General features: G+C 41.7%; 1 protein-coding gene across 2 annotated transcripts in view; it reads right to left on the reverse strand.

The window, feature by feature from the left end:
- KCNH1 (potassium voltage-gated channel subfamily H member 1) overlaps positions 1 to 26790 on the reverse strand; it is a 372021-nt gene that overhangs the window by 334642 nt on the left and 10589 nt on the right. For both annotated transcript variants that reach the window (XM_025429838.3, XM_049112076.1), the window contains exons 2-3: positions 10124 to 10247; positions 6486 to 6592 (exon numbers count right to left, since the gene is read on the reverse strand). In XM_025429838.3, coding sequence (XP_025285623.3) covers positions 6486 to 6592; positions 10124 to 10247 — 231 coding nt within the window. The remainder of the gene's footprint in view (positions 1 to 6485; positions 6593 to 10123; positions 10248 to 26790) is intronic.

Raw genomic sequence — 26790 nt, forward strand, 5'->3', positions numbered from 1 at the left:
ATGTCTCTGCCTCTCTCTCCCTGTGTCTCTCATGAACAAATGGGTAAAAATCTTTAAAAAAAAAAAAAAAAAAAAAAACAGTATAAAAAAGTCTAATTAAAGAGAAAAAATTTTAAATAAGAAAATATTTTTTAATGTAGAATCAATATCCCTTACATATAAATAGCTCCTTGCACTGAATAAGTAAAAGACAATTCTTTAGGGCAAAATATGATGGTTTTCCTATTAGACTTGTCTCTATAACTAGATTGTAAGCTCCTCAAAGGCAGTCAGTTTCTTATACCTGGATCTCTTTGGCTCAAACCCACAGGCCTACAGTAGGTAATCAATAAGTATTTGGCTGGCAGCTTCTCCATGCTGGCTTGGCACAAATGCAGTAAGAAACCTTTTCCTGGGCTTCTCTGATGTAGAAGCTGATCCAGAGGTCCCAAACAGGAGGCCACCGCCATGCCACAAATTGTGGGGTCAGTCACATGCTGCAGAGTGTTACCTAGAGAGTATCCTACTTTCTTTTTTCTTTTCTTTTTTTTTTTTTTTAAAGCAGAGGGAGGCAGAGACACAGGCAGGGGGAGAAGCAGGCTCCATGCAGAGAGCCTGATGTGGGACTCGATCCCAGGTCTCCAGGATCACACCCTCGGTCGAAGGTGGCGCTAAACTGCTGAGCCACCCGGGTTGCTCAGTATCCTGCTTTCAACTCAGAGCTGATACTTCATGATTTTCTTGTTTGAAAAATAGAAAAACGAATTGACTAGCACAAGAGTGACCACCTAAATATTTACTGAATGCGTTCACTAATGATGACTATCATTGATGTATGAATAACATCTAACACACTGACAATGAGTTAAGTAACAATATGAAACACATAACACTACTAAAATGCCCAGGTTTATTCATCAGACGGGCCAATAAATAGAAAGAAACCTTTCAAATTATCCATCCTCAAGATACATAATAGTATTCCACACACTCATTCCAAAGCACACCAGGAAGTCTTCTGCTAATCACTCCCAAGTCCCCAAAGGAGGACAAACATTGATGCTTATCAGTAGAAAATTCTTTCTAAAAGCTGTCCTTGCAAACACTACTAAAAAATGGGGGGGAAGCCAATTTATTAAGGGGTTATTTTTAAAAATCAGTAAGAAAATCACCAGAATTAAGTAGAATGTATGAGCAAAGAATCTGAACAATTAATATAAAAAGGGTAACTTTAAATGGATAGTAAATAGGAAAAAGTACTTAAGTCTCACTAGCATTAAAAATATTCATTAAACAAGAAAAAAGTTTAATTGCAGGCAATTTGATAATTTGAAAGCTATATTGTTCAGTGTTGGTGTAGTACAATGAGTCAGACGCTCAAAACCTGCAAGTGAACTTGGGAATGGGTTCAATTCTGAAACACTGTTTGCCAAAAACGTCTCAGGAACCTGAGTTCACATCTCTGACATGGTAGTTTTCAACTTCTAGGAACTGCCTCAGAATGTCAATAAATATCTTTACATAAGATACTCCCCTCAGCATTGTGTTTAATAAAGTTTAGAGCCTCATAAATATCCAACAGCAGAGGAAGTATTAATGAATTATTTCTAAATTATATTTATGGGGAATTTTAAATGAGGAGGATATTTTTATGATCAAAGATTAATTATATGTTTATATTTTGACTTCAAATATATGACTTCAAGTTGCATACACATCAAAATCTCAATTATTTAACATGTGCAAGACGAAACCTAAAAGGAAACACATCAAAAAAGCTAGTAGCATAGTATTATTTGTCTGAGTCTTTGGGGTGATTGTTTTCCTTCATATCCTCATGTATTCTCCATAGTAGAAGTAATTCAATTTAAAAATCAGAGAAAAAAATAAAAAATTCCTTTAGATGATGACATTTCACATTCTGAAATCTCAACAGGGGTGCCTTCCCTTCATAGGACTCTATACTGCTTCAAAATGCTGAACATTCTAGTCTATTGAACTAGACATTTTGAAAGTAGAAGCAAACTCTGCCTCCCTCCCCCTCTCCTCCCACCCATGTCTGCTCAGTCTGCTCCTCGGAGGCATCAGCAGTCAGTCTGGCCCCACGCTGCTCCCACCTCGGCCCTCATGCCCTCGCTCTGAATCACATGCTTCTCTTGCACTCATCTGTTTCTTGGTAGCTGCCAAGTTCCTTCCAAAGTCACTCAACAAACAAGCACTGAGCACCTCTTCTACATGGGGCTCCGTGTTAGACACTCGGCATGTGTTACTTCAGGCCAGATGAGAAGCTCCTGACAGGAAATGCTATGCTTCTGGCTTCCTGGACGCTGCCCGGGGCTGAGTAGACTGAGGGCAGAGCCGGTCAGTAGGCACCACTGACAAAGTCCCCACACTCAGTCATTGGAGGAGACATCCCTGGATATCTCTCTTTCTCACCTCCCTTGACCCCCCCACCCTGGGCCAGCAGGCCGCAACCATCTTGTCACCGGGGTCATTCCTAAGTGGGCCTCAACCTCCAGTCTCCTATGCTTTGTTCCATCTCCCCACTCTACTGGAGATATCTTTCTAAAATGTAAATCTGATGATATATTGAACACCCCTCACCCCCACCCTCTTTCCCAAACACTGCTCTTTTTTTTTTTTTTTTTTAGATTTTATTTATTTATTTTGAGAGAGAGGCCGAGTAGAAACCCCACTGAGCAGGGAGTCCAGCGCAGGGCTCGATCCCAGACCCTGAGGCCATGACTCAAGCCAAGTCTTTAATGTGGCTGCATTCCTGGCCCTTCCTAACCTCTCCAGCTTCAATGGTCAACCCTTGTCAATTTGCATATTGATATAATTTACTCCATGAGTTTGTGGGGTAGCATTTGTGATGTGTCGGGCATGGTGCCCGGTGTGGGGGATCTGGCAGGAAGGAGACACACACTGTAGATGTGGAAATCAGTCTTCAGTCTGCTGCTTTCTGTCCTTGCTGCTCAGTGGGATACATGCATCAGCAGCATGGGATCGCCTGGGAGCGGAAGTTCTAGACCCTTCCCCAGACCTACTGAAAGGAACTAGTATTGCCATTTGCAGGTGATTCCCTAGGCGTGTCAAAGTCTGAGAAGCCCTTTGGGTCTTTTGAAACTTCCATGCATTTCATCAGCCTGGGCTACTTTTTGCCCTTCCCTCTACCTAACTCCCATCATCTTCAGTTTCTGCATGGATTTCCTCTCTGCTAGGAAGACTTCCTTCCCTGACCTCCTAAGTTAGGGCTCGGTGACTCTCTCCAAATGGTGTCACCATGAAAACACTTATGGTTGTGCACTGTGGATGCAGCCCCACTCCTGCAGTACAGGCAGAGGCTGTGTCTCTTCTCATAACCACATCCCTAGCATAAGCCTGCATCTGACATAGGGTAGTGGGTCAATAAAAAGCAGTTTAAAAAAAAAGCAAGCATAGGGGCACCTGGGTGGCTCAGCTGGTTAAGCACCTGGCTTCGGCTCAGGTCATGATCTCAGGGTCCTGGGATCGCGTCTCAACACTGGAGTCCCTGCTCAGTGGGGAGTCTGCTTCTCCTTCTCCCTCTGTCCTTTTCCCCGCTTATACCCCCTCTCTCAAATAAATAAATAAAATATTTCTTAAGGTAGAGAATTCAGTGCAAATGTACAATTCCCAGGCTTAATAAATAATTTAGTTTCTAAATTCCTTAGGAGAGGATGGGATTTGGAGGAATTGGGGGGCAGTGAACAGGTTCCTAGGAAGAAGCCAACACCATCCACATCAGTTTCATGCTTCATGTTTTATGTACAAGCTTAGCCTTGTAAGCAACTCCCACAAGCCTTCTAGACATCTTTGCATAAATTAGAAAGAGAAGCTCCTCCCTCAGCACAGATGTAATGCCAGGCTATGGTGCATGGAAGATCCAGCAAGTAAATCATAAGTGGTCCAGTTGCTGTCTATTCAGGGAATGGCCTCCACAACCATATATGGTGGCCCTGCCTTGTACCCACAGTTAGACTGTCCTAATCTTGGAAGAATGGCCATGGAGTAACCACTGGAAACCAGGTCCTGGCTCCACATGACCTTGAGTAAGGAATTTAACTTTTATACACTGGACATAAATAACATCAGCCATGCCTACTTCTTGGGGCTTTGAGAATCAACATTGTAAAATAGAGTGGAGTCGGGACACTTGGGTGGTTCAGTGGTTGAGCCTCTGCCTTTGGCTCAGGGCATGGTCCTGGGGACCCAGGATCGAGTCTCACATCAGGCTCCCCAGAGGGAGCCTGCTTCTCCCTCTGCCTATGTCTCTGCCTCTCTCTGTGTCTCTCATGAATGGATAAATAAAATCTTTAAAAATAAAAATAAGATAAAATAAGAGTGGAGTCATATCTTCCACAGAGTTTATTTTCTCAAGTCAAAGGGTAAGGTAAAAATTGCATAGGACCACAATTACTCTTGAAAATTTTTTTGCCACCACCCAGGAAGTAGAGTCCCATGCGAAGGCTGATGTAGCCCCCATGAAGACTGGCATGCATCTGTCAATACACCTACCACAACCTCAAAGGAGGGAAGAAAGGCTCGTTCCTTGGTAGAACATTATTTGAACCAATTGGCTTACGTGTGAGGGCCATGTCTACCTAAAGTACAGAACCTCAGATACCAGAATCACCTTCAGTGCCATGAGATGCTCACAACACAAGGCCTTCAGCCCCAGAAGCAGTAGAGAGAAGAGCAGCTTCCCCTCCCTCATCACATACTTCCTCTGGGGTACATGCTCCCTGAAGGGATAGCAAGTGAAATCACTGACTCAACTTAAATTAAGTTTCCCCTTGTCTCCCTTTTGTGCCAAACACATATAATTTGAGCAAGTTAAATGCATAGTCTAATGAAGCTTGAAAACTCTGAAGCAAAATATAAATGCAAAGCATTATTTTTGTGATACACCTACCCAATTAGTATTCTGCGTCAAGGGGAAATCCATACTGTTCAGTACGCAAAGCCCCAGTGTGGAAAACCTTGAACTTACTCCATTAGCTGGGGGCACATGGGCAGAGCATCTCCTCCCCATGAAAAGGCCAGTGTGCTCCTGGTAAGAGCTGGTGCTTTGGGTTGTACTACCCATAATGGAGGACCAGCACAGAGCCATTCATAGTCTTTCACCCTGTTCCTCTCCTGGGTAGGAACTAAACCTACCAGCTAAGGGAGGAAGACAGAACAAGTCACCATGCTAGTATGAAAGCTACAGGACCAACTCTCTTAGATTAGTTGATGCCCCGAGTAAGGTTCTCAGATCAGCATCAGCACAGGCCACTGAGCAAGCAAATGGTCCCCTCAGCTGCCTGCCCCAACCTCCAGACTGAAGAAAAGACCCACTTCCTTCCAAAGAAAAACAAGTGGCCTTTGCTTTCCAGAGCAAAATGCATCACTGTGAATGCCACCAAGATAAACACTTATCCTCATGTGCCATCTGGGCTGCTCTGGAAATGTTCTATTGAACAAACCTATGATCTACCATTCCATCCAACATATAAAGAACAGAATGCTTGACAAACAAAATCATTTTTTCAAACCAACAATAACAGCACTATTTTACATCTCTGCAGCCCTGCTATGGCCACATGCCCCACTTTTCCATACTTCTAACATAGCTAATCTCCATTCAACAGGAAACCTCAGAAGAGAAAAGCAAGTGCTATACCTGTGTATGGCTATTGAGCTAAATTCTTCGTTAACATACTTTGTGGAAGTAACTATCCAAAACAAATACTAATTCACTCACAATCCACTCTGAATATTCATACTGTTTCTGATGAAAACTAGTTATCAGGAGAAGAAAATTTTCTTCAGAAGCTTTTTGTTTTAATTCCAGTGTAGTTAAAATACAGTGTTATATTAGTCTCAAGTGCACGACATAGTGACTTGACAATTCTATATTTTACTCAGTGCTCACAAGGTAAGTGTACTCTTAATCTCCCCTTCACCTAACAGGGCATCTACTGGTGTTACCTGCTGTCCCTAGGCACTGTGGAGGGTAGATTCAAAGATGACCTGGCCAGAGTCACTATCCCATGCCTTCCCCTCCCCCAGAAGGCTTAAAGCCTACAAGTGTCTTCAGCTAGCAGCTCACCATAAGTAAACCAATAGGAAAAACACTAGCTTGGCAGAAAAAGAGATCAAGAAATCTTTTTTTTTTTTAATAAGATTTTATTTTTAAGTAATCTCTACACCCAACGTCAGGCTCAAGCTTACAACCTCAAGATCAAGAGTCACATGCTTTACAAACTGACCCAGCCAGGTGCCCTGAGATCAAGAAGTCTTAACTGTTCGGTGGACAAGTTCAAGTATTCCATTAGGCACAGTGTAACTCTGCAATCTATGCCATTTATCCCAACATACATGATAGCCTCAAGTAACATTTAGCTGATGAGGAGAAGAAAACCCAAGACATCAACCAAGTTAGAGGATCTCTTTTACTATTCCGAGCACGTGAAGGTATGGTTCAGGATGGTCTGGATACTCACTGTTCTTCTTGTACATCAAAATTTCAAAGGAATTCATCTCATAGTTCTCAAACGTTTGCCGCACCTTTTCAATTGTGTCTTTATCAGTCAGCTCCCCATACATAAAACTGCAAATCAACCAAAAAACTCAAGTTAGTTAAACAAATATTGATGATTGTACCAGCATATGTTAAGCATCTTTCCTATACCTAGCACTGTGCTGTGTGGAATGAACACGCACACACACACACACAGACAGAGAGAACATTTATTCAATCAAAAAAAAATGTACTGATTCATCAGCACTCAACCCCCCAGAAATGAACAGTATAATAAGGGAGAAACATAGAAAAGAATGGATCAGAAAACAGTGTGACCAGTGCATGCAGAATTACAGAACACAGGACATGGGCACAGAGCCCTGTGGGCTCAGTGAAGGCTTCCCAGAGGTAAAGATAGAGGAAATCTAAAAAGCAGGTGGAAATTTGAAGGCAAAGGAGGGAAAAGAACATTCCAGGTGAAAGAAAAGTATGTGCAAAGACAGAGACGTGAGAGTAAGGTTAATTCTAGAACCTGAATGTCGTTAAGTTCAGTGTGACTGGAATATACACAACCAAGGGAGATTTCACAAGAGATAACATAGAAAGACAAGCACAGACCAGATCATGAAGGCGTACATGGCATTCTAAGCCATGTGAAGTAAGTTCAGCCTTATCTTGAAAGAAACGGGGTGGGCAGGGGGCTTGGGGAGAGACATTGGAAGGTTTTAAGCAAAAGAGTTACATAATCAGATGTGCATTTTAAAATACAACTCTGAGAAATTTCCCGGGGAAGATGGCGGAGCAAATCTGGGAGACAGATTGTTTTTTTCCTCTCCTAATTCCCATTCAAATAAACAAAAGAATAGGAAAAATCACAAAAATTCATCAACCAAAGAATTGCACCAAAGGGTACAATTTGATGCTCTAAACATTAAGGCAGAGCTAAGGAAATAAACAGAAGATTCAGCCACTGTCTGTGCAGCTCTGTTTCCTACCCACCCCACCCCCAAAAAAGCACTGGGTTTAAAAAATAGAAATGATGAAATCCTACAGTTCTTACCAGTACACCTCCCTACTGCTCACATTTGGAGGAAAGTATACTAAGGGGGGAAATAAGTAGCATGAAGGAAAATTAAAGAAAACCTCTAGATAGATGTTCCTACCAACTAATTCCGGTTCTCAGCAGAGGCAGGAAAACTGCCAGGACTGCCCATTTTCCTGAACCCCACTGTGAATAAGGTTTGTCCCTCTGGGAATAAGATACACCCCCAACTGGGTGGAATAAACAATGGCACAGGACACTAATGACATGGAAGAGGGGAAAAGCCATCTCTCAGTGGTACAGGACACAGGCTCCCCATGGACCCAGCGAGCACTTCACCTGTCCACCTCAGGCCTTCTTGTGACCAGAACAAGAAGGACACCAACGTGCAGCGCCCGAACCTAGGGTGACGTGGAAGCAGTGGTGTATGTTCCTAAACAATATAATCTCCATCTTCAGAAACTGTGCATACCGAATGCAATCTAACTTTCTCTTGATCACTTGAATCACAGAATTTCAGAGCCACAAAGAACCTCAGAGTCTACCACCAACTCAAGAGCCTTGCTTGGCTTGATATTGGAAGCCTTGAGCTTTACTGCAGGCTTCCCACTGCCAGCACTGTATTTAAAAAAAAAAAAAAAAAAAAAGTGCCCTCACTGTTGACTTTATGAATTCTGTGTCACTTTTGTTATTATGTCCCTTCCCAGCTCACTGAGCGACATTATTATCTATGGTTGCCCTTGTGCTTCTCTCATGTAGCACTCTGCTTTTCATCTATAAATCAGGAAAACAGATAACTGATCTTGTTGAATTATCTTTTAAAAGATGGCTAGGTCAAGACTAAATTAGCCCTGCCTGAGAACAAGAGGACAACTCCTAGGACGTAAAAACTAGGCTCTGTGATCATCTTATTTAGCCAGTTGCCTTTCTAGCTTCCTCCCACATTTTCTTTCTGAGTTAATTTGCTATATAAGCACCTTCCATTTAAGTGACATGATGGTGTATATGCTGGCCGTTTCCTTCACAAGGTAAAACAAATCCCTGTAAAATGAAGGCTTGAAATGAGTGAGGTGCCATAATCACACCCAGCTTTCATTAGTCTAATGTACTTCCTCAAACTGTAATTTACTGGCAGCTATAAGTTTCCTTTACCCGGACATTAGATTTCAAATACCTGCAATGCAATAAATAAGCACAAAGGGGCTCCTGAGCTCCTGGGAACAGAGCCAGCACAAACAAGGCAGGTTTGCTTCATCTTTAGGAAAAGGGACACGTTCAGGGAATTAAAGAACTTTCCTACCATGGTGCATAAAAGGGAAAGTGACTAAATTTGCAAGTTATCTGATCTTCTTCCTGTGTCTGATTAGAGCCAATAAGAAGCAAGAAAGGGAAGGAAAGGTTGCTCAGGTCACATCAAAAAGTGAGGCTGACTCTCCCGATTTGTTTTGATGGTATATGTGCAAATACTGACAGAGATGCAGATACAGAGACAGAAACGAGGGTAAGAGCACACCACAAACATCAGAGAATTCAACTACAGTACGTAAGAGTCATAACTTCTAAACCTTTCAGGGAAGAAGGGGAATCTCAGATTTCCCAGCCCCAAAACACCTACAATTTAAGGAAATGATATTTTCAAAGCATGTAATACTTTTCACCATAACTCGTTACACGGCTGATTTCATACCCTCAAAACGCAACTTCTGAAAACCGAAGACTATGCCTGTGTCAGACAGGTTTTTCCACCCTCCGGAGCTGACTTTATTTCTGGATTTGCCAGGTCTGGGAAGATGATTTCACTTCATGCAAACACCACTGAAGACAGAAGACTCCGAAGAAGGTGAGGGAGAGGAGTTGAAGCTGGACTGAGCTGAGACCTTGTCAGGGCACCGCAGGGCTGGGGGTGTAGGAGGGCCAGGCACGTGCACTGCTCGCTCTGCTAGCTCTGCTCTGCTCCACACCTTGTGGATGCTTTAAAGGAGCATTTCTAGTGCCCTGGCCCAAGGGTACTTCTTGGTAAGCGCATAGGCGGCCACTATGCACTGTCAAGTGCATAGGCCGCATGCGCTGTTAGCACCATTTGCCTCTGCCTTTGAGTTAGCTACCAGAGATGTGACAGCATGAATTAGAAGGAAACCCAATCCCAGCCCTCTTCTTTCTCTGATGAAAAGCCCTATGAACAAGGCCCTTGTGGCCAACGTCATAGTGATTCTTCTCAGTCATGTATTTTCATCTAAAATTTTGTTTCATGTTCATTTCATTTCAACATCTAACTTTCATATCATTTCATCTAATACCTCATAAACTTCTGAGTCCCCATTTTCTAGATAAAATGACTTTCCTGAGTTTTTCTAGGTGCCTCCGTCTCAGTGACTGCAAGTCCATCAGGTAGCAGAGACCATGTTTTAAGGCTTCTTCAATTTCTCAGTACAGTACATGAACGAGAGATGATGTTACTATGAATATGAATTAACACTAAATGAGAGAAAGGCAATCCCCACACCGAGTCAGCCGTTTTATTTTTCCAGAAGATACTGTGATAGATTGTTCAACAGAACAGCCCCAAACATAAATACCTGCAGGTACTGCTTTTTTGCATCACTTCCGCCCTGTGATAGCCAGACAGCTTGCAAAATCCGTCATTGCTGTACACGATAGGCCAGTCCACTATCTGGGCATTCCCCAATACAAAATTAGTATCTGTTAAAAAAAAAAAAAAAAAAGAAGAAGAAGGAGAAGAAGAAGGAGAAGGAGAAAAGAAAAGAAAAGGGTATAGGAGGCAAGACATTAGTTGAGATTCAATGAGGACACAAATCATGTCAACCAATCCAGGTATCTTGGCTTCCCTCTAAAACAGTCTCTTGAACAGGAAATGGCCCTGTGAGGAATACAAAAGAACAGTCCTTTAGAGTTGAGTATTTTGAATTCAAATGCTAAGGTTATTGTCCTCTAAGAGGAATTTAGCAATGGAAACATACCTAACCAACCAACCAATGAATCCTGCAGAAATCCAGTGATTCCTCAGAGACACGTGCAAGTACTAACTCATCTCAATGAAAGTACATAGTACTCTGGAGCAAGAGAGAATGCAAAAGGAATTTCTTCTGGGCTCCATCTGGCATCTCAGCCTTGTCTGTCTTTTGACAGCCTTCTTAGAGAGACAGAGGAAGGAAGACGGAGGATCACCTCATGGAACACACACACCAGACAGCCCTCCTCTTAGTTAGGAAGTGACTAGACCCTCCTAATATAGAGCCTATACAACCTGATCCAGATGCTCACAATGGCAAAAACCTTCTTGCTGATTCTCAGATTTTGTAGCCACAGAAGCCACATTTCAGATCTCTTTTCACTGACTACCAGCCCACATGCACTTTGGATGCAGATTAAGTGGGCCAGAGACGTATGGCTGCTCCGTGTGTTCTCACCACTTCCCACATTTTTCAAGATCAAAAGTCTTCAGTACTTTTTGTGCTCAGGTAATCAACTGTCCATCTTTTTCTCTTTAAGACCTCAAATTTAAAAAAAATAAAATAAAATAGTAAGACTTCAAATTAAGCAAATAGCATCCAGAACTTAAGAATCATCATTATTTTAGCTTGGCTCTCTCCTCTCCACAGAATACTTCCCCAAGGGGAAAAAAAAAAAAAAGAACACACACACAACCCTTCTTTTGTTGTAAACTGAGGGGGTTTTGTTTACATATGCACACTGCGCAAAATGAAATGCATACTGTGCAAAGTGACATATAATGTCCTCATTTAATTGGGAGGCTAATTTTGTTCTACTACAGCATCTACAATATATTCACAATATGGGTAATCATCCCTTCTTATTTATGTGGGAAGAAATAGAAGAACCAAAGGGAGGAGAAATAACTAAATATGGTCATCTCTTCTTGGAAATGCTTTCAGCTATTTAAAAGGAACATAAAACACAACTTTCATTAAGTTAAAGAATACACCTGTTAATTTTATAAATATGCTTTTCCTGAAAATCTGCAACCAGTCTTTCCCTCCATTTCTCCCATATAGTCCTGAGTACCCACTAGGTACCAAGCCCATGATGAGACCCTGGAGATAACAAGCCGGAGATATGATCCATGCATTCCAGGAACTTATCAGGACAAAAAGACATGTGTACAACTAACTAAAGAAACCAGTAATAAAATGATTAACTCCGAGGGAGGTAAAGACCTGTGTCTCAGAGGGGTCACATTTGAACTTGCTCTACCCTGGAAGGATGAGTAAGCCTCATTCAAACATTCTGAATGCCTAACATGTAACTACCGCATATGATACAAAAACAATACTTAGAAGAAAAAAAAAAACAATACTTAGAGAAATGAAAACATATTGTCTGCCTTTGGTGAACTCAAGAGGTTGTGAGAGGAAGGGAACATTCCAGACTGAAGACCAGCATGAGCAAAGGTCTGGCAGCATGGAACACATAAAGACTGGTGTAGACAAAGGGTAGCCAGGAAGATTCGGAGGAGATAAGCCTGAAGACCAGCCTAGGATGGGCTTGACTGTCAAAGGTCTCTGACTATGTTCTGGAGATAGAATAACCCTTCAGGTATACCACTAGGATGGCTATAATAAAAAAGACAACAGCAAGTGTTGATGAGGATGTGGAGAAATTAGAACCCTCACACTGGAACCCTTGTGCACTGCTTCTGGGAATGTAAAATGGTGCAGTCAATTTGACAAAGAGTTTGGCAATTCTTCAAAAGTTACACATAAAGTTACCACATGACTCAGCAGTTCTATTCCTAAATACATGCTCAAGAGAAATGGAAACATATGTCTACATAAAAACTTGTACATGAATGTTCATAGCAACATTATTCATAATAGCCAAAATGTGGAAACAATCCAAAATATCCTTAAACTGATGGGTAGACAAAATGTGGTATCTATTTGGCAATAAAAAGAAACAAAATACTGATACATATTGCAACATGGAAGAACCTTAAAAATATATTGCTAAGTGAAAGAAGCCAGACACAAAAAGTCACATATTTTTTGGTTCCGTTTACGTGAAAAGTCCAGAAGTAGCAAATCCATAGACACAGAAAGTAGATTCATCATTGCCAGGGGCCTAGGGGAGGGGTGGGAAGATGCAGTGACTGCCAATGGGTATGGAGTTTCTTTTTGGGGTGGTGAAAATGTTCTTGAATGTGATCATGGTGATGGATGCATAACTCTCTGAACACACTAAATCAAACATTTAAAAAGTGTGAAATTTATGGAATGTGAATTATATCTCAATAAAGATGTTATTTTTAAAAAAGGGATAACCCTTCATGTTGGCCTTCTTTTCCTGAATTATTCTTGAACAGAACAACTAAGCCTTAAAAGAAGTACAAAATTCACTGAGTCAGGAGGACCTGGTTCGCTCAGTCAATTAAGTATCTTACTCTTGATTTTGGCTCAGGTATGATATCAGGGTCATGAGATCGATCCCCATGTGGGATTCTCTCTCCCCGTCTCCCTCTACTGTCACCCCATTCATGCACATGGCTTTCTCTCAAAAAAAAAAAAAGAAAAAAATTCACTAAATCACCCCTAAGTATATATGAAGTCCGATCAGTTTAACTCTCTTGTTGATTCCTAAAAGTTCACTAAATCACCCCTAAGTATATATGAAGTCCGATCAGTTTAACTCTCTTGTTGATTCCTAAAAGTGTAAGCAATTTTCCTCAAAGACCTCAAATAGTTGGGAAAAACTGAGTGAGCTCTTTCATGGCTAATGCCCAATAAAGTTATGTGCTAAGAAGGAATAACAGCCAGTTATCCATAATGATTTGACTGCATGTGTTTATTTTCTCTCCTATCCTAGGAACCTCTAAAATAAAAACATATGAAATAAAAAGATAAAAATCCACAAAAATTAGAGTAAAAAAGAACAGAAAAAAATGACTATTGAAGAAGTAGAAATAATATAAGAAACAAAAAATAACTTTAACAAAATCCTCATTTAGTATCCTCATAGAGATTTAAGAGCTATTATAACCATAAAACAAGAATAGGATGCTATGAAAAAAAATAAGATTACAGGTAAGACCCTCAATAAATTAAAAGTGAGTAATTAAAACTTCAACATAAATATTATAAGATAAAGTCTCATAGATAAGACAGAAAGAGATAGAAGCATTTTTAAAAATAAGACACAGAGCATCAATTCAAGAGGAACAACATGCATCTTAGTAGCAACAGCAGAAAGAACAAATGAGAAAAAGCCAGAGACATTTTTTAAAAATTAAAACAATCAAATGGGAGGCTAGAATAAAGATATCCAGATGTGCAAAGACCTAGGAAAGTTATTTCCTACATATTCTTTTTTTTAAGATTTATTTATTTATTTGAGAACAAGTGTGAGTGGCAGGAGGGGAAGGGGAAGAGAAACTCCTCAAGCAGACTCCCTGCTGAGTGCAGAGCTCAGTGCAGAGCTCAGTACAGGGCTCAATCCCAGGACCCTGAGATCATGACCTGGGCCAAAAGCAAGAGTCGGTTGCTTAACCAGATATCCCTTTTTTTTTATTATTTATATATTCATGAGAGAGAGAGAGATAGGGAGAGGCAGAGGGAAAAGCAGGCTCCCTGCAAGGAGACTGATGTGGGACTCCATCCTGGACCCCGGGATCACACCCTGAGCCCAAGGCAGACGCTCAACCACTGAGCCACCCAGGCATTCCCCTACCACATATTTTTTCTTGGGAAGTTACTTGGGTATGTGTATCAGCAAAGTGAAGGAGTAAGGGAAGAAGATAACATGAGAACCAAGGGGGAAAGTAGCTCCAAATATAGAAAGCAGGAAGGAAGCTAAAAGAAAGCATTCAGCATAGAATGATTCCAAGAACAGAAGTTCTAGAAGATAAAGATCAGGATCTGAGGATATTACTGATCATTTGAAACAACATGAAAAGTCAATATACGGGGCACCTGGGTGGCTCAGGTGGTTAAGTGTCTGCCTTCAGCTCAGGTCATGATCCGAGTCCTGGGATGGAGCCCCCATCGGGTTCCCTGCTCAGTGGAGAGCCTGCTTCTTCCTCTCCCTCTGCCCACCTCCCACCCCCTGGCTCGTTCTCTCTCTCTCTCTCTCTCTCTCTCTCTTTATCTCTCTCTCAAATAAATAAAAATCTTTTCAAAAAAATAAGTCAATATAGGTATATAATTTGGGGGTGGGAGTGGGGAGAAAAAGAAAGTAGTGCCAAAGAAAACAAAAGCTGTGCAAGTAGGGAGAACACATCACATCATGTCTCATTACTGTCATGACGATGAAAACACCTTATTAATCTACAATTTTTAAAATCAACATACAGTCAAAGCATGAAATATTTAACTATATATATCTCAATATAATCTTAGCGATTCCAACATTGTAAAAATAAAATGATAAGTTTAGAGAGAAAAGTGTTCTCAAATCATGAGATGATATCTCTAATTGATATAATAACAAAAGTACAAATATTTTAAAGTTGCAAACATAACCAATAAGGGAGTAATATAATTACATTAAAAGAAGGGGAAAAAAATAAAAAATAAATAAAAGAAGGGGGTAGAAAGTAAACCGAGATAAGAACTCAGCTAAATTAACAGAAGTCAACAGCTAATAGCTAAAACTGATAAATCTAGAAATAGCTACAATGCATATTATTTGGAAACATGGCAGAAACTATAAGAAGAAACAGCTAAAATTAGAACATGTGACCTCTAGTGAGCAGGGCAAAGGGACAAGGCTCAGGACGGTTATTTTTCTTTACAACCTCTTCAGTTTGATTTTTTTAACCAAGAACATATATTACTTTGATAAAAATAAGTATATTCTTAATTTTTAATGAATTTAATCAGAAAAAATTAACTTATTGATTTTTTTTTTTTTTTTTTTTTTTTTTGCTAAAAAATGAGAACAGGATACATTTCAAGCTACAGATATCACTGCAATTTCCCACAAACATATTCTGGTCATCCTTTAAAGGTGCCCACCCTTCCTCAAGCATTCTCATTGTCAGTAGGGTGCAGATTGCAGTCTTATCTGGGAAAAAGTAAGTCTCCTAGTATCTTCTTTGACTTTAGAAAGGAAATAGAAAAATAGGAAGTGCTGTAGGAATAGAAACATCATACTGATCAACTACTCAGAGGATTTCTCATCATAGAATATAAAATTCTAAAATAGTTAACTACTGTTAACCCAAGCAAGAAATTACAGTTGCCAGGGAGCACGATTCCCTTGCCACTATATGATGGAAGCTCTAGGAGCTCCCTCTTTACCCAAAGATGTGGCGTGGAAGGAAAAATTTTAGTCCCAGTCACAAAGCCTCCAACAGGAAGGAAACTCTTCCCCCTACCCCTGCTCCATCCTTTGCACACACCTGTGTACCCTATTACCGTTGGCTGGAAAGAGGGTATATTCTAGATTCTCTTCAGTTCCTAAGCTACAAATAATTGACCTATAAGTTACCTTCCAAAATGCAGTCTGTTTATAAATTGTGGGCTACCCATAAAAATACCATAATGTTACATATATCAGAAACTAAGGGATTCCACATAATCAATATTCCAGATATTAATAAGAATGTATGTCATTTATCGAAATTTACTCTGTGCCAGGCTCTGTACTAAGACTTTACCATATATTAAGGCGAGGGTTTTTTAACCTTCAAAATAATCTTTGTGAGGTGGTATGCCTTTACTAGATGAATCATCACAGATTTCATCATTTTACACTGAGCCTCTGAGGACATAGTCAGTCATGGCAGGTTAGAGTCAGGATTTGAATCTAGGTCTATTTGACTTCAAAATCCATTCTTTTAATCATCATATTATATCATCTCACTCTTACTCCATTAAGTACCAAAATCAGACCATTTCTATGAAAATCTTTGTAACACATAGGTTTATGTGCCTTCCTATAAAAATACTAAATATAATGAGATCTTCAACTGATGAGTCAACATTACCATTATTGTCACCATATATGATTCTACTTTGTGATCTACAAAGACGTCCTTAGGAAATATTGATGTGTGCAGAAGTAATTGTTCCTCATCTAAATGATTGGGTTCTCCTGTCTAGATTTTCTTTTTTTTTTAAAGATTTTATTTATTTCATGAGAGACAGAGAGAGAGAGAGAGAGAGAGAGAGGCAGAGACACAGGCAGAGGGAGGAGCAGACTCCATGCAGGGACCCTGACATGGGACTTGATCCCGGGTCTCCAGGATCATGCCCTGGACTGAAGGCAGCGCTAAACCGTTGAGCCACAGGGGCTGCCCTCCTGTCTAGATTTTCAATGTTTGGTCTCTTGCTTCACTTGTAAATTGTCGCTTCCCACTTCTTAAAACTTGGTGTGTTGACCTATTCTCTAACAGTCCTGCTTCCACATGGCGACAGAAGAGGACAGGAGAGGAGGGGAAACTTCGTGCCTGGATCCCCGTCTGACACTCAAGGGTGAGAGAGGATGCCATACTGGTGACCTAAAGATGCTGCAGAACAAACCTGGTCATATTAGCCTCCTGAGCCTCCACCCCCTCAGCTCCTATGGATTCTGAAAAGGATCCAGAAGCTTCCAGCTACATCACTGTAGAGCAAACGTGGCTGTATTAGCCTCCTGAGCACCCCCTCAGCTCCCAAAGATTCTGGAAAGGATCCAGAAGCTCCCAACTACGCCGCTAGTGCTGACGTTGCATAAGCAGATGGTTATCACAGTGGAGCAAAGTGACCCTGTAGCCAAAGGCTGTGTCAAACTGCCTGACTTGGGGGTTCAGGCAAATATCAGAGGTGAGCAGCACAGCTAGTGGGGGCCTAGATAGGATCAAATTATGTATACACATACACACATACATACATAACACACACATGCATACACATACTACACACACACACACACACACACAAGGGAGTATGTGTCAGGTCGAGGCAGGGCATCAAGTTCTGTTCAAACCAATGAACAGAATATAAGTTCAGCTGCTAGTCACCTAGTGACTAGAACAGAGGCCACTGCCAGAAACTAGAGGAGGGGAAATAAGGCCTTGCACTGGGGATCTGAGGCCCCCAAGGTGGTGCAAGTGCTTGCCTCTACCCCATACATCATTGTAGGGGAAAGCAATGGGATGGGCAGAATTGGATTCTCAACACAAGAGACTGAGTTACCCAAAAAAGAATAATTAAAAGGGAAAAGCTTGAGATCCTACTAACTGGGACATTCATAGTCTCCCTTTGCTGTTCAGTGGAGGGGAAGCTTCTGAGGGAGATAAGCTCTGGTAAATAAAATAAAGAAGTGAACCTAAGTGGGTCTAAGTCAATTTGCTACCACGCCTCCAGAGATAGGTCTGCATAAGAAGAGACAGGCACAGAAAGTGGGAATCTCCTAAAACATCAAGAAGACATAATCTCTTAAGGCTGCAGCAGAATTGGCCTGATCTGAATACAAGAGACTTGGAGATTTTTAAACTGAGAAATGTTAGGATACCTGCCATTCTTCATTGGTGAAAAGGGCATTGACATCATCAAGACTGCATGTATTAATAGTTATTGGGTCATTCATTACTCCTCGAGGTAGGCAGACACTAGTGTTCATCTATTTTTATAGATATTGCAAAAAAGGCTTAGTAAATTGGCAAAACTAACACTGAATCAGGGTTGACAGAAACAGAACCAATAGGAGGTAAGGTGTGTGTGTGTGTGTGTGTGTGTGTGTGTGTGTGTGTGTGTGTCCAGAGAAAGAAAGAGAGATTTATTACAAGGAATTGGCTCATGTGATGATGAAGGATAATAAATCCCAAGATCTGCAGTTGGCAAGCTAAAGACCCAAGAGAGCCAATGGTGTAGTTCTAGTTCAAATCTAAAGGCCTAAGAACCAGGAGAGCTCATGGTGTAGACTGAAGAAGAGCCAGTGTTTCATTTCAAACCCAAAGGCAGGAAGACCAGTGTCCCAGCATACAAGCAGTCAGGCAGAAGGAATTCCCTCTTATTCAGGGGAAAGTCAGCTTTTTGTCTTATTCAGCCCTTCGACTGATTAGATGAAGCCCCCTTACCTTAGGGAGAGCAATCTGCTTTACTCAATCCACTGATTTAAATGTTCCACTCATCTAAAAACACCCTCATGGAAACACTCAGAATAATATCTGACCAAATATCTCCACACTCAATAACCGAATCAAATTGACACATAAAATTAACCATCACAAACACCAAAGCCAATGCTCTTAACTCTATGATATTCTACAGTAATCCTTAAAGATTCAGCAGAACCACAGCTCACAAATTCTGCAGTTCCCTCAAAATCCTTGGTAGTGCTCCAGGACTCCAGGTTTTGGCAGAATACAGTAGCTCTATAAAGCTCTATTTTGATAAATAGCTTTTATGAAGGCAACACTTATCTTTCCACATCTGGGGCTTTCACTGAGAGGAAGGAGTATCTATCCATCCCCAGAAGGAAGCATTAGACTGAACACTTTCAACAGTTTTCTTCACTGCCCCCGTCACTTCTACCCACCTAAGTAGATTGATCAAGCTCTTAGTAGGTATCTCAAAAGCAAGGAGAATCCACTGTGTGCACTGACCTCTCAGACTTGCCTGTGCCTGGTGTGGTGGGGGAAGAGAGGACCTGAATCACTTGCTTCAGAACCCACTTGGGGGACACATGGGTGGCTCAGTGGTTGAGTGTCTGCCTTTGTCTCAAGTCACGACCCCAGGATCCTGGGATCAAGTCCCCCTGAGGCTCCCTACACGGAGCCTGCTTCTCTCTCTTCCTATGTCTCTGCCTCTCTCTGTGTGTCTCTCATGAATAAATAAAATAAAATCTTTAAAAATAAAAAAATCCACTTGAGGGGCACCTGGGTGGCTCGGTTGGTTAAGCATCCAACTTTTGATCTCAACTCAAGTCTTAATCTCAGGGTTGTGAAGCTCCTGCTGGGCGTGGAGCTTACTTTAAAAAAAGAAAGAAAGGGATCCCTGGGTGGCTCAGTGGTTTAGCGCCTGCCTTCGGCCCAGGGCATGATCCTGGAGACCCAGGATCGAGTCCCACGTCAGGCTCCCTGCATGGAGCCTGCTTCTCCCTCTGCCTGTGTCTGTGCCTCTATCTCTGTCTGTCTGTCTGTCTCTCTCTCTCTCTCTCTCTCTCTGTGTCTCTCATGAATAAATAAATAAAACCTTAAAAAAAAAAAAAAGAAAGAAAGAAAAAAGAAAAGAACCCACTGGGACAGTCCTGCCAGCTCTCTGCCCTGTCACCTCCAGCTTCTTGGTCTAGGAATAGGTCAGTGACTTTTGGTCTAGAAGTCAAAGTCTAGTCTTGAAGAGGGAGACAGGTGGTACTGCATGTTGTTCAATCCCGTTTAACAGTAATAAAGCTGATACTGTATTTTGACTTTCAAGTGGCTCCTTCAGGCTTCACTTCGGTAAAAACCTGGAGGGATCAAGGTTAAACAGGCTCCAACACATTAACATGGATCAAAGTTCCAAGATCCCAAAGGGTATTCAGAGGTCATCTGTTTTCCTGCCTCTCCGCACTGGTGAGAGTCTTCATAAAATACCTACAAAGGAAGAAGCAATATGATCCCCTCCAGAACACTCTTGGTGCTTTAAGTCCTTTTTACTTTCTATCTTCTCTTTGAAAAAAATATATTTTTAGTAGAGACCAGCCCTTCACATGTCTCAGGCCCATGCCTATGAAAGCTGGCCCAAAGCATCACTATAAACAGATTACACTGGTAGCTCCCAATAAACTGTGCCTCACACTCATGCTCTGTTTAGTTTCCTCTCTGGGAATCTGGGTGGCTCTGTGATTTGTCTGACCAACAGACGGCAGAAGAATGGATGCTATGTCAATCCCAGGCCTAAGCACTGAAGGTCTGGAAGTGTCTACTTCTGCACCCTTGGGAGCCCTGAGCTTCCTGGTAAGCCTGGAGCTATACTACTGGAGATACCACATGGACATTCTACAAGCAGAGGGTACCTGGTCAGATAGAGGCCATGAGATTCTATGGAGAAGTACCAAGGAACCTAGTCAACAATGGAAACCAATGGGAGAATAAGGGGTAAGAGAGACCCTATTAATCCACCCGTCCCCAGCAATCCCTAGGGTCCCCAGAGCACCATCCAAAAGAACTGCCATGGGGACAACAAGTTGGGTCTAATGAGCTGTGTGGGTATGTTCTTTTAGCTCTGTGGGTCTCGGTAGAAGTGAACTAGAAGTTTTCTATACTTCTGGTAACAATAAAATCTGACTCTCTAAGTAACTAGATTCAAAACAAAGAACAAATCAGATGATGCCTCTGCAACCTACAACTACCCACCCTTGAGGAGTAATCAACCAGTCATAACTCTAAAATGTCACTTCCCTAAATGCTAGACTCCGTAGAATCTAGGTCACTTTAAAAAGAGCAGAAACACCTTCTAAACTTAACTCAGTGGGAAGTGATACACTCCAGGCGAACCGTGGTGTACCTGGCTTTTGCTCAGTGGAACTGTCTGGATTTGGACACATGATATGATATGCCATATTAATGTAAAAGTGTACCATGTTGTCAAAGGAGTCTGCAGTCGAAATAAATTACATATTGGTGGGTCAGTTTATGTATACAGAAAATGCCCAAATGTGTCTTTGGAATCTGTAAAATCCATATAAGATATGCTCTTGACTATACATATGGCTTTTTTTTTAAGATATTTATTTATTTATTTATTTATTTATTTATTTATTTATTTGAGAAAAAGAACACGGAGGGGAGAACAGATAGAGAGGGACCAGAAGATTCCATGCTGAGCCTAGAGCCCGATACAGGGCTTAATCCCAGGACCCTGAGATCATGACCTGAGTTGAAATCAAGAGTCGGATGCTTAACCAACTGAGCCACCCAAGCAGCCCCGTACATGTAGCTTTTGCAGGTAGCATGTGTAACTTCCAATCAGCCAGTGGCCCATTCTTAAGCACCAAGCCTGCCTTCAAATTCATATTCTCTGAACTGATCAAGTCCCTCCTCGATTATTCAGTAAAATATGTAGGTCCAACTTGGCTGCCCTTGCCATGATTTATTCATTGGCTCTCATCTGAAAGTTCCCTATGCCTCCAGGTCTTTGATGCAAATTAGATAGATTCTACTGCCTCCCTCTGATGCCTTTTTACCCTCTGAATGTCTTCAGCTGTAAGAGTGCATCCAATGAAATGTAAGACTTCCCAAATTCAACCTTCCTCAGCCCACACAGTTTTCCTCCGGTTTGTAGAATTAAACACTCTCTTAAAATTGGAAAGACCCCCCCCCCCCCCCCCCCCCCGCCACCTCAGCATGTAAAGTTTCTTCAGCTGGTGGGGCATGAGCCAAGTCACACCACAGAAAGTGAGATGGGTCAAAATCATTCCAACCTACCATGTCACAGAGATATTCTAAAAAGAAATTATTAGAAAATCCCTTTACATCGTAATGACCACAAACAACAAAGGAGAGATTAACCAAAGCAATGACTTGGCAAGTGACTCAGTGTGGGCCATCACAGAGATAAAAGCTACATCCAGCAAGCAATTCATGCAAATGTATTATTCCCTGTGCACGCTAATTAGTTAGAAGACAACAATATGTATTTCACAACATGCTTCTAAGAACTAGAAATATTTTCTTGGAAGGGAACACACCTTTGGGATATTTTCACTCTGACAGATTACTAAGGATATCAAACCTACAGAAAGCAAGTTTGACTAAAATTATCTTTTCCTTTATTTTAAAACAATAGGGAAACAATAGAAAAAACATCATTGAGATAAACGACGAAAACAAGAAGTACATACATAACCACTAGACAAAGACAAGAAAACAATAATTCAACTTGCCCAAACCTACATAAAATCCATACTAGAAATGAGTCTTTAGAAAAAAAAATCGAGATTTGACAAAATTTGGAAGAATGGAGAGGATGGGATGAGGGAAACAAGGAGCCCAGTCAGTACAATGCACCTAAATAAAACATCTAAAATCTTAAGATCGGCAGAAGTCATGTTGTATCTTGATTGTTTTTCAACAATAAAATTCCATGAAAATGACTCTTCTAAATTGTCAAGGGCCCAATCCTGGCAAGAGATCTGATAATCCTCCCAAGAGATTCCATAATCACTTGCTTTGCCTCTAATTTTAATATCCTAAATAAATACGTTTTGATTAAGTCAGTAAATTACAATGGAAAGAGAGCCTTCAATTTCAAGAGCAAACTCAAACACTTTGTTTACTGGGTAGTTACCCTTAAATACATAGTTTCATTAGCGTGACCTCCACCTTCATTCAACATCAAATTAAAAGATTTTAAAACAATAAAAACAGTGAATGGAACTATAGGATATTAAGCTAAGTGAAAGAAGTCAATCAGAGAAAGACAATTATCATTAGATCTCACTTATATGGGGAATTTAAGAAACAAAACAGAAGACCATAGGGGAAGAGAGGAAAAAATAAAACAAGATGAAACAGAGGGAGACAAACCATTAGAGACTTTCTTTTTTTTAAAGATTTTGTTTATTCATGAGAGACACAGAGAGAGAGGCAGAGAGAGAGGCAGAGGGAAAGGCAGGCTCCTCACAGGGAGCCCAGTGTGGGACTCTATCCCGGGGTCCCTGAGCCAAAGGCAGACACTCAACTGCTGAGTCACCCAGGCATCCCCCATAAGAGACTCTTAATCATAGGAAACTGAGGGTCGCTGGAGGGCAGGTAACTGGGTGATGGGCATTAAGGAGGGCACGTGATGTAATGAGAACTGAGTGTTACACAGGACCGATGAATCACTAAATTCTACCTCTGAAACCAATAATACATTATATGTTAATTAATTGAATTTAAATAAATTATTTTTTAATTTTATATAAAATAAAACAAAACAGATGAATCAGTTTTACAAGCACTATGGAAGGGAAGAAAAACACATGAAACTGTTAGAAATGTAGACTTTCTATGATTCAGTGATAGTTTACTTAATAAATAAGAGGTCAGTGACACGTTGAATTACTGTGAAGAAATACTTGGTGTTATCAGTTGCTAACAAGTGGTGCGATAGATTAATCAAGTGTTTTATTCTCATTTTTAGAGTCATAATCATTTCTTAATGCACATATATACATATTATAGGCATTTTGAACAAAACTCTCTGACCATATACAATGGAATATTACTCAGCCATTAGAAATGACAAATACTCACCATTTGCTTCGACGTGGATGGAACTGGAGGGTACTATGCTGAGTGAAATAAGTCAGTCGGAGAAGGACAAACATTATATGGTCTCATTCATTTGGGGAATATAAAAAATAGTAAAAGGGAATAAATGGGAAAGGAGAAAAAATGAGTGGGAAATATCAGAAAGAGAGACAGAACATGAGAGACTCCTAATTCTGGGAAATGAACTAGGGGTGGTGGAAGGGGAGGTCAGCGGGGGGTGGGAGTGACTGGGTGATGGGCACTGAGGTGGGCACTTGATGGGATGAACACTGGGTGTTATGCTATATGTTCGCAAATAGAACACCAATAAAAAATAAATTTATAAAAAAAAAACTCTCTGACCATCATTGAATAATAACATGCAAAAATTTCATTCCTGGAAGTAAAAAAAAAAAAAAAAAAAAAAAAAGTAACTCAAACTAAGCAGTATAGACTATTAAATAGTACTAGAAAAAGATTTTTTAATTAGTTTTACATTTGTCTCCTGTGTTATTTTTTTAATATTTTATTTATTTATGAGAGACACAGAGAGAGGCAGAGACATAGGCAGATGGAGAACAGGCTCCCTGTGGGGAGCCTGATGCAGGACTCCATCCCAGGACCCTAGGATCATGACCTGAGAAGAAGACAGATGCTCAACCACAGATGCCACGCAGGTGTCCCTCTCCTATGTTACTTTACAACTTTCTTGGTAAATGGCTCAGTGAGGCTAGAGTATAGCACCAAGGTGGATGGAAAGAATCTCAGAGCAGCTCAGTTCAATATAACAAATATTTGAGTAACTACTCTGTCCCAGGCATGGCAGGAGTGCAAGGGGATACATCTGTTTGCTTGAAAGTTCTGCCCACCTCCCTGTCTAGCTGTACCTGCCATAGTCTACATATCACATAACTCCTTGCCCTCCCGACGGCCTATCCAGGCCCCAGTCACAGCAGACTAGGCCAGGAACAACCAGGCAACAACTCATAGTTAGAGCTGGGCCAATTAGATTCTCTCAGAACAAAAACCAAGATGCTAGGACCAAGAGGTCTGTAGAGCTGAGCTTGTGCATGCTGCTGAGTAAGTGGAGAAAGGAGGTCTTGGGAGAGAAATAAGGCCATCGGATGGATCCATGCAAGAGCATCTATTGAGGCAGGTGAAGGGAGAACTGGACGAAAAGAGATGGACAAACGAAGGAAAGGTGGAGGCAGAGACTACAAAGAGAGACAACAAACAGATAGAGATGACAGGCAGATAGTGATGAAGACAAGTGGCAAACAGCAACACAGACAGACAGGGGTACAGACAAAAGGCAGAGAGCCACAGAGACAATCCATGGCTGGCAGCAGGAGGCAGAGATGGACAGGAAGACAGATGGAGAGATGTGAGGCGGAGGGAATGGAAGGACAAGGAGCACGGGAGTAGGAGGGATGGCCAACAAGGAGTACAAGAGCACGAGGCAGAGCTGGAGAATGGGCACCCAAGAGCAAGAGACCCATAGCAAGACCTAGAGAGCGAGTGAGCAGAGAACATAAGCCCATGGGAAGAGCATGCAGGAGGGACTGAGGAAACAGATGGAGACCAGGAGCCAGAGGGAGAGAGAGAAAGAGAAGCAAAGCAGGAAATTCAAAGCTACCTAGACAGCTGGAAGGCAGGGATTGGGAAGTTAGGGCAGAGAGTGACAGCTAATTCGTTCTCTGGGATTCACGAAATGGTGGCCGCCCCAGTGGCCCGGCCTGTGTCACGAATCTAAACCTAAATCAGCTCACACTTCGGGGAAACGCCTCACTGTCAGGAACACCTCACGTACACCAATCCCAACCCTCCAAGTCACCTTTAGCTAGCCGACCTTACCTAGAAAACAAGACCTGCTGGCCTGGTAAGGAAATCCTGACCTCCTAACCAGTCACGATGCCATGTTTCCACATCGCCCCTTCTAACACCATATAGAACCCGCTCTTGCCCCAATCCCCCTGGAGGAGCCTCCGCTGCTTGTGAGGCGCCACATTCCCCCAGTCCATGGATTGTTTTTCCCTCAAACAAAGGACATCAAACTCATTACTAAATGGTTTTAGTTTTGTCATTGTCAAGAACAACAGAGAAAAATGGCACACTCCATGGAGGTCGGGCCAGAGCACAATCCCTGGACACGCTCGCTGGGGGGGAAGCATGAGGTGTAATTTTATCTGACAGAGAGAGAAGGCTAGAATTGAGGGCCTCCTCTGTCTTCAAAAGATATCAGTATCATTTCAAGATGGCAGATTGATCACATACTAGTATTTCCTCATTCTGGAAGGATGACGGAAAAAGGAAAAGGGATATACACCAAAACAAGGAGAAGGCATGAGCTCAGTTTCTGAAAGATGAAAAGTGGATGGTGGGTAAATGTGCAGCAGAGGAAACCACAACTTCAAACTTCCAGAGCGATTTGGCCAAGAAGGGGGTTTAACAGGGCCCAGTAGGTCCTTGGAACCACTGACCCGCTAGCTGCTACCCGAGGCAAGAATGGCATGTGAGAACAACCAGAAAACTACTTGAAAGGCTATAGAGAAAAGTCCGCTCGGTCTCCAACATGCACCCTCCTCCATCCACACACCTTAGCAGCCAACCATTTACCTCTCGAGTTAAACAAACCACACTCTCAAAAGCAGCAGTCCCCCAACTGTGACACCCATGTGTCTGCATCTGTAGAATGAGAATGACAAAATCACCCACAGGACAAGGGTCCCAGTGAAGGTCAGGGGAGGCAAGGCTGCCAGGGACACATGTGAGAAAGGCCCTTCGTCCAAGGTCATGACTGTCGCCAATAATTATAATCGGCGCTTATAACTTGGAGTAAGTACCTGGCTTCCACTGTCTCTGATAAACTCACAATTTACTTATGGTCTTTCCTGACCTCTGAAATCATGACAGTGAAAGAAGATGGAGAAGGAATGTGAAAATAGCCCCCCAGCCTGGAGGGGACCACCTCACTGAGTGGAAAAGCAAGGACAGCTGCCTGTGGCACACAGAACACAGGTGTTTTTCGTTCAGTTGAAAGAACAACCTGGAACATACACCCCTGCCCCT

Source organism: Canis lupus, chromosome 7 (assembly GCF_003254725.2).
Source record: "Canis lupus dingo isolate Sandy chromosome 7, ASM325472v2, whole genome shotgun sequence".
In the NCBI taxonomy this organism is placed as follows: domain Eukaryota; kingdom Metazoa; phylum Chordata; class Mammalia; order Carnivora; family Canidae; genus Canis; species Canis lupus.